The sequence below is a fragment of the Theropithecus gelada genome, chromosome 18 (assembly GCF_003255815.1).
Source record: "Theropithecus gelada isolate Dixy chromosome 18, Tgel_1.0, whole genome shotgun sequence".
Lineage (NCBI taxonomy): Eukaryota > Metazoa > Chordata > Mammalia > Primates > Cercopithecidae > Theropithecus > Theropithecus gelada.
The window spans coordinates 56,565,231-56,574,334 of NC_037686.1; the positions used below are offsets into that span (position 1 = coordinate 56,565,231).

General features: G+C 38.1%; 1 protein-coding gene across 2 annotated transcripts in view; it reads left to right on the top strand.

Moving 5' to 3' along the window:
* The window catches only part of SERPINB7 (serpin family B member 7), a 54,353-nt gene extending 49,494 nt beyond the window's left edge, over nt 1-4,859 (top strand). For both annotated transcript variants that reach the window (XM_025365373.1, XM_025365372.1), the window contains exons 7-8: nt 374-520; nt 3,732-4,859. In XM_025365373.1, coding sequence (XP_025221158.1) covers nt 374-520; nt 3,732-4,130 — 546 coding nt within the window. In that variant the 3' untranslated portion in view covers nt 4,131-4,859. The remainder of the gene's footprint in view (nt 1-373; nt 521-3,731) is intronic.
* The last annotated feature ends 4,245 nt before the right edge of the window (nt 4,860-9,104 follow it).

Here is a 9,104-nt window from a genome sequence, read left to right on the forward strand (position 1 = left end):
TAAAAGACTGAGTGCAAGGCAATGTTCCAAGTGCTAGACATATTAATTCACGTAATCCTCACAACAATTCTGTATAGCAGGGATTATAGTCACTCCCATTCTATAAATGAGGAAATGGAGGCACAGAGAGGCACAGTAACTCACCCAAGGTCACACAGTTAGGACATTTTAAACTCAAGGAATCAAACTTGAAGTCTTGGCTTTACTACTAAGATTTGCACCAATGCAACCACTGTTGGTAACTTGTCAGGAAAAAATCTGCAGGATCAACTGAGCAATCATTTATTGACCAAGTACAATAGTCTTATATGTATTTGGTTAATAAGTAAAATGAAGTGGGATTATAAATAATTTTTTGTGACTTGACTTTCAGTGCTCTGGGAAGTCAGTGGCCATGATGCACCAGGAGCGGAAGTTCAATTTGTCTGTTATTGAGGACCCGTCAATGAAGGTTCTTGAGCTCAGATACAATGGTGGCATAAACATGTACGTTCTGCTGCCTGACAATGACCTCTCTGAAGTAAGTTACAACTGTCATTTTCACTACTGGGAAATAAGACTTTTAGGATACTGCTGATTCAGTTTTCATTGATAAACTGCAAGATTTCAGGGTATTGAGATATTACAGACTTACCTGCTTGTTAAATGATTTGACAAATATTTAAGGAGTACCTTGTACGAGCCAGACACCATTATAGTTGCTGAGATTGACTTAACTCAGTTTAGCATAATTTTAGTTGAATACTGATCAAGTTGGAACCCTCTCAAATGTCAGCTATGGAATTAAAAAGACGTGAGTTTAGGTATTTTTGGTGTTCGGTCATGAATACAGTCTTTTATGTGTTATTGAAATTTTGCTAGACTGAGCATCTTTAGGCAGGTATGATGTGATACAGACCTGAGCCTTTGAGAATTAAAATGTATGGTCTCACTGTAATTGCACAAGAGGGTCTCCCTGCCTATTGCACAGGAAAAATCAAGTCACTGAGGGCACAGCATTGTAGTAAAGAGAGTTTAATTGATGCGAAGCCGACCATGCCACCTGGGAGATGAGATCACTACTACTCAAATCAATCTCCCTGAAGGTTTGGAGGTTAGGAGTTTTCAAGGATAGTTTGGCGGGCAGGGGTCTAGGGAATAAGTGCTGTTGATTGGGTGGGGATGTAATCACAAGTGTGTGTAAAACTGTTCTCATGCACTGAGTCCACCTTTGGACTCTGCGGGGGCCACAGGACCGGTTGAGTCATGAGTCATGAGTCCAAGTGGAGTTAGTGTCAGAAATGTAAAAGTCTGAAAAGACATTTCAAAAGGCCAGTCTTAGGTTCTACAATAGTGATATTATCTACAAGAGTCATTCGTGGAGTTACAAATTTTATGGCCTCCATAACAATGATTGGTTAATGTTTACTATGCCTACATCGTGGGGGAATTCAGGCCTCTCTCATAATCATAACCATGCGGTCTTTCATTAGTTTTACAAAGGTGGTTTAGTTTTGGGAAGGGCTATTATGATTCTTGCTTTACATTTAAACTATAAACTAAATTTCTTCCAAAGTTAGCTTAGCCTATGCCAAAGAATGACCAACAACAGCTTGGAGGTTAGCAGCAAGATGGAGTCAACTATGTCAGATTTCCTACTGTTGTAATTTCCAAAGGCAGTTTCATACCTCCATGCTGCTGTGTCTCAAGTGAAAAGCAGAGTTTAGGGACTGCCCTGTGACTGATGTGGCAGGAGAAATGGACCAACACAGTGCAATGGGAAGACGGTGGGGGCCGTGCAAGCCAGACACCATCACTGTATCTCAAAGCCTGATCTTTTTTCAGTCCTTTTTCTGCTTTTCCTCCTCCTGAACTTGGCTCTTCGAGTTTGATCTGCAATCTCAGAGGCCTGGACTCATCTCTCTTCTCTATTCTCTCATTTAAAAGGAATAATAGGTGCCATTTATTTAGCACCTACTACATCCCAGGCCATGTGTTCTGAGCTTCATTTACATTATCTTGTTTGATATTTACAACAAGCATGGGAGATAGGGAAGGGAGGTTGATAGAATTTAGTCAATTTTTCTGATAGACACGTATGTGTAGATATGCATATTTGTGTGTATGTATGTGCACACACATATATGTATGTCAGCTACACTGAAAAGTTACAACTACACTTAAAAGTATTCGTTTTGTTTTGACTTGGACAATAATGAATATTTGCTGTGGAATAACAGGACAGTGGAATGAATATAAAGAAATAGACATGCCTACCATCCAAGGGACATTACTATGATTTAAAAACATGACTGTAAAGCTTTGGAATGACACTTTCTACATAGACAAAGACTACTAAATTTTAGCAATAACTTTCTTTCATTACATTTTCATCTAAATTGTTTTGACATGAGAAGCAAGAGAAATGTCATAACATTGGTACTATTAAATCTAAAGTATGACCATATAAAATATTGGTCCTCATATTAAATTTATTATTCACTTGATAATCTTCATAATAATCCGATTTTAGCATACAGCAATTAGTTTAACTTGAAATAATCTGCAACAGAAAAAGTAGCCCAGACAAAGTAAGCTAACAACATAGTTTTGTTCTTGCACTTACTGTCTGAATTTTCCTTTTCTGTAATAGATTTACCTAATAATGTTCGAATCTGACTATTATAAACCTACTTACTATACAATCTTAAATACCTGCATAATCCTTCATAACCAGAAAATGATGAGGAAATTGGATCTCAGTGCACTAAATGAAAAAAAAATTCCAACAGGGTAAAATTATATTACAGATTAACCACAAAACTGGATAATTAACGCAAAAAATTCAAATTAGACTAAATTTGACTGTACAAATTTAGGTCCTTGATAAGAATACAAGTTGAATTTAATATCAGTAAAAAGTTGTTTAAGATTGAAGTTGAGCCTGAATTTGAGAAGAAATGTCCTTACGTAAGATTTCTAAACAGTGTTTCTGAAAAATCTTCTTATTCTAAGTTGAGAATTTGTGATCAATTCTCAGTATTCAAGAGCTGGTTAATTGGCTTTGTGAATTGTTTGTAGGCAGCGATGCTGCTGGAGAGAGAGCTAAGGACTCTTCTAGCTGTGTAACTAAGGTTGCTTGCTTTGCCTTCAGGCATATCGAACTACAGCCTCCTGCACTTCAGTTGCCTCATCTGTTGAGAACAAGAAATTGATTTGATACAGTATGGGTAACTGTACTGGGAGATATTGATCACCCAAACCTTCGAGGCTGGAGCTCTGGGCTCCTTGCCTCAGGCCACATGGGGTCCCTTTGGTTTACTCCACTAAGCTCTGCAAACATTACTTTATCTATCTTTCATGATGAGGAGATGGCTAGGAAACACTGATTTAAATGACCACTGGGCTCCTTTCTCCCTCTGATGGTCTCAGATTCTCAGGTTCCTTCACCTGTCTTTTGCTCCACTTTAGTTGTATCTGCTCATGGGTGAACAGAGAGTGGAATTGCCCTAAGATGCAAATAAATCATGCCTTCTCCTAGTAGAGCAAATTAAACATTGGATTTGTTAAAAAGTACTTGAACTATTCATTTTAATCATATTCTGTTTCAAGACTTCCAAGGACCGATTCATGTACTTGAACACAAATATCCAGGAAGGGATAAATTATAGAAAACTATGTATCTTTGTAGCTATTGTTTCATCTATCACTTAACCATATGATTCTAAATTATCTTTGAATTATTTTTACAGATTGAAAACAAACTGACCTTTCAGAATCTAATGGAATGGACCAATCCAAGGCGAATGACCTCTAAGTATGTTGAGGTATTTTTTCCTCAGTTCAAGATAGAGAAGAATTATGAAATGAAACAATATTTGAGACCCCTAGGGCTGAAAGATATCTTTGATGAATCCAAAGCAGATCTCTCTGGGATTGCTTCAGGGGGTCGTCTGTATATATCAAGACTGATGCACAAATCTTACATAGAGGTCAATGAGGAGGGCACCGAGGCTACTGCTGCCACAGGAAGTAATATTGTAGAAAAGCAACTCCCTGAGTCCACGCTGTTTAGAGCCGACCACCCATTCCTATTTGTCATCAGGAAGGATGACATCATCTTATTCAGTGGCAAAGTTTCTTGCCCTTGAAAATCCAACTGGTTTCTATTACAGCAGTCCCCACAACATCAAAGAACCACCACAAGTCAATAGATTTGAGTTTAATTAGAAAAATGTGGTGTTTCCTTTGAGTTTATTTCTTCCTACCATTGGTCAGCAGATGACACTGGTGACTTGTCCCTTCCTAGACACCTGGTTGATTGTCCTGATCCCTGCTCTTAGCATTCCACCACCATGTGCCTCGCCCATTTCTAATTTCATTGTCTTTCTTCCCACACTCGTTTCTTCTCCATGACCCATCTGGAAATTATGGAGAGTGCTCAACTGGGAAGGAGAATGTAGAAGTAGCCCTAGGGATCCTTTTTGAAACTCTACAGTTATTGCAGATATTCTAGCTTCATTGTAAACAATCTAGGAAATAAGCCCAGCTGCTTTCTAGAAATAAGTGTGAAGGATAAATTTTTGTTGTTGACCTATGAAGATATTAGAGTTTACCTTCATACGTTTGATTTTAAATCAATGTATAATCTAGATGGTAAAAAATATAGAATTGGGATTGAGGACCAACCAAAATATTTCATTAATGCTTTCAATTGACAAATTTTGGCCTTTCTTTAATAAGACTTAATATGTACATAGTTTTTTCAAATATTAAAGATCTTTTAACTGTTGGCAGTTGTGATTTACAGAATCATATTTCATATGCTGTGTAGTTTATAAGTTTTTTCTCTATTTATCAGAATAAAGAAATACAATATACCTGTATAGTGTGATTGTTTTCCTCTGACCAATTGTAGGACAACTAGGGCTTTCTTTGTTTTCTAGGCAAAGCAAGCAAGCAAGAATTCTTTTATAATATGTTTGATTTGATTCAATGTGGCTCATTTATTACACATAAAATTGCTTATACAGATACATAGATTGATTAACTAATTTTAAATAGTAGGATTTAAATTCATGAGGGAAAACGATTTGTATATATGAATATTTATAATAAGCCATCTGTAATTTTATAAACAGAAGAAAAATAAATTGAGAATCATAAGATCATGGAACTTACTTATGAATTTGTAAACAATGAGAGTCCACTGAATTATATTTTCATCAAAAAAGACTTTTACCTGAATAGGAACCATATAAATCAATGATAGCCTATTGCATGGCTCTGCAGTGCTTAATACCAGACCTGGCAGATACCTAATTTTCAACAAATACTGTGGAATCTAAAAATATGATATAAATTAGTAAATTTGACATGACTTGAAATATGTAGAAAATCTCTTGACCAAAATAATTTAACCACTAACCTGCAGCACCCGAACTATTACACCTTTAAGGGACGTTTATGGAGAGTGAATTTAAGTGGCATGTTTTGAGAGAGGAATTGATTTTTCTGATTACCGTTCCCATCTACTACCGTTCAAAGCATGACCTTAGGAAACAGGTGATGGGAACATGTATTCAGATGGTGGCCATATTGTGTTGGGGGTTAGGTATCAACACAGGGACTTGGGGAGACCACAAACATTCACACTATAGCATACCATTCACACCAAACTAAATACAAACTTGCCTTGCAATTTTGGTTGGTTGGTCCTGCCCGTATGTCCACCTCATGTTTAAGGGTCCTAACTTATTCAGAGAATGGCTATATTGTGTAGTCATGATCTAGGCTTTAGATCATGAAAGTGGAACTTTCATAAGCTTGAAACAGCTTCTGAAACTGTGGTGCCTGTGGAATCATCGACCTTTTCTGTTGAATGTTGTCAAACATCAGGTTCAATGGTAGCAAATATAACATCTGTTCAGCTCCTCTCTTACCAGTGAAATTCATGCTTCCTGGGACAGGATTCATGTCTGACTTGTTTATTATCCTCACAGTCCCAGAGCAATACTTGATATATGGTAGGCGCTCAGTATATTTTTAGAATAAATATACTCATTAGTTTCAGAAACATGATTTGAAATGGAAAGACCACTTTAGTATAAGGCCAGGCCATGTCACTGACCTTGTAATGGATTCTTTTCTATACAAAGATGACTTTTCATCTTTCAGGGTCATAATTCTTTAATCTGTTTATTAACCACAGATATTTGCAGGGTTCTTCTCCTCTTTTTCAAAATTCCTTCTATATGTAATTCCATACAGTCACATGGCTTCAATAATTGCTGATGACAACTACCTATATGCTTAACTTCATCCTGATTCACAATTGCCTCCTGGTAAATCCACCTGAATATCCTAGAGTGAAACTAAGCATATCTAAGAGGAAATACTCATTTCCTTGAGTTTGTTAGACGGTCTTTGGTGCTCATTTTGGTTCACTGTCTAAAACTCAAGAACGAAACATCAAGATGATGCTTGTATCTTCCTTCTTTTTCACAATGGAACTGTTTTTTGGTATTACCATGAAAACTACTCTTGAATATATCCCCTTTTCTTCTTTTTCACCAACACTGACCTTTTTGAGGCTGCATTTCTTCTCTAGATTGGTCTTGTATCTGATCTACCTGTCTCTTGTGACTCTTACTTTTCTCTGACTTTTAAACTTAAAGTTGTGAGGATATTCTATGTTTTCATCTATAAATGCCAGTTTTCTACCAAAAACACAGATCAGATTAAGTTCATATTCTTATAAAACACTGACAGCTCTTCACCCTCTCAGGATAGAGTTTAAACTTCCTAGTACAATATTCAAAGCCTTCCCACAATGTTACACTATCTTCCTTTTCCTATTTGTTTTTGCCACTCCCTGCCAAAGACTCTAACCTGAAGGTACCTTGTACTATTTGGAAACCAAATCCACTACTCTCACATTGCTTAGCTTGTCCCATCTGACTGGGATGCTCTCTCTATCTTTGTTTGATAAAACTCGTTTAATTGTTCAAGAAACTGGCCATGTTCACGTTCTCTGTACAGCTTTCCACTCAGCTGGACTCAAAGAACACATTGTGCATCCTTGCGTGAGAGCTGGGTTCAGATTTCTTGCCATGTCCTGTTTGTGTGTGTGCATGTTTATATGTGTATGTGTGTGCATGTGTGTGGAGTGGTATCTCACTAGATAATAAACTCTTTAAGGACAGAAAATGGCATGTGGTAGGTATCCCTTTCTCATTTTAAATGAAAAAACTCCGTTAGAGTCCTAAGAAAGAAACAAAATCAGAGTACAACTGCAGACTGTATCCAGCCCTAATTCCCACCTCCACAACCAGAGGCTCCTGAGAACTTTCTGTGTCCTGCTAGTCACATGCCAAAGCCCGTATGAAGGCATAATCCGGATTTCTGAGGTGGGAGAAGAAGCACTACTGGATCTTCGGTTATTCGAGGGGTAGGAAGAAGTGTGTTTCATTCCTCTCTCAATGCCCAGGCGAAGCATTACTGTCATCATCTTCACCATCATTTTCTTCATTGCCATTCCTGCTTCATCACTTATAAAACACTTTCCCAGGCTTCATCTCAATTGTCAGAACACTTGTGTAAGGTGGGAGTTACTCTGATGATTATTGTTATTCCTATTTCGTAAGAAAAATAATGTTCAGAGAGGCAAGGCAATTTCCCAGGATCATGTGTGCTGTTTCCATCATAACATGCTCACTTGTGCCTCAGCTGTGCTCAGAGTCCTCTCATCTCATGCCCCAGACGTCACATGGCTCACTTCTTCCCTGGCATTCCTACTGACTGATCAAGCATCGGTGATGACCTCAGATTTTCCTGGAACACCACACCTCTTACAAACTTGGACAAGTCCATAATGGTTATGTGTTCTTATGTTTGGGTCGTTTAGACATTTAGGTGATTTCCCTTGGCTTGATGTTACTTATAATAATCTTCCTGAGAGGTTATATAACAAGAATAATATTGCAATCTCTCCAAATAATGAACTCTTAAGTATGAACTCACTGAGAGAAGAGACAGCTTCTGCCCCCTTTGTAATCTCTGGCACATTGTAGACAACTTCACTGACTGATTGATGCTAGTTATCCAGGGAAAGGTAGTATATGTATCTTTAATCATTTGGACATTTCTTGACACTAATGTTTTATTTCTATTCCTGCAGACAACCCTAGAATGTGTGAAAACCCATGGCTAGAATAGTATTTATAAACATAAACCTCCTCTTAGATATCAGCAGCACCTTCAAAAAAGAAAGCCACAGAAGTCTTACCTAATAAAACAGGTAACAGCCTGGCTAACAAAACTTAATTGCATAGTTGGACATTCCTTGATACTCTTTGTTCCTTGCCTATAGCATTGTGAACCAAAACAAGAATTCTATTGTCCTTGAAATATAAGAATACTTTAGTGAAACTAAAGTGACTAATAGTTTGACTCTAATGAATGATGTATAATTTAAACAAAATAACCTAACTCTATATTATTAGTTCTTTGAGAAGAAAGAAAAAGTGATCAGAATGGAAAGGAAAATGTGGATGGAACAGAAATTCTTTCTAGACATTTGAAACGCAATCTATTTTACATTATACTGTTCTCCCACCCCGTGGTTGTGCCTCTTCAAACCATACCCTTCAGTGTGACTAAGAGTCTTAGTCTCAGGCTAGAAGGAGTGGTCACAATTTCCACAGGTATAGCAGGGAGATAAATGTGATGAGTAAGGGCAGATGAGCTATGGACGTGTGAAGCAGGGGTTTCTACACCAGTCCTGAAGTTTGGGAAGACTTCCTGGAGGAAGGGATGCTGTGGCTCAGATGTGGAACAACGAGTAGGAGTAGGAGGAATGGGAGGAGAAGGAGAGAGGGTTCCAGTGGATGCAACAGCATGATTCAGGGCCCACAGTGAGAGACCACAGGCTCCTCAGACTCTGCAAGGATGTAGAGGGCATAAGCGCAGTGAAAGGTGGGCTGGGGAGGGGCAGCAAGCAGGCCACAGAGGGCCTTGGACAGTAGGATGAAGAGTTTGCTGTGGTTCTAAGATGACTGCAAAGGCATTGAAGGGCTCTAAGGAGAGGAGCGAACCTCTCTGGTTTGAATTTCTGAAGGCGTGTG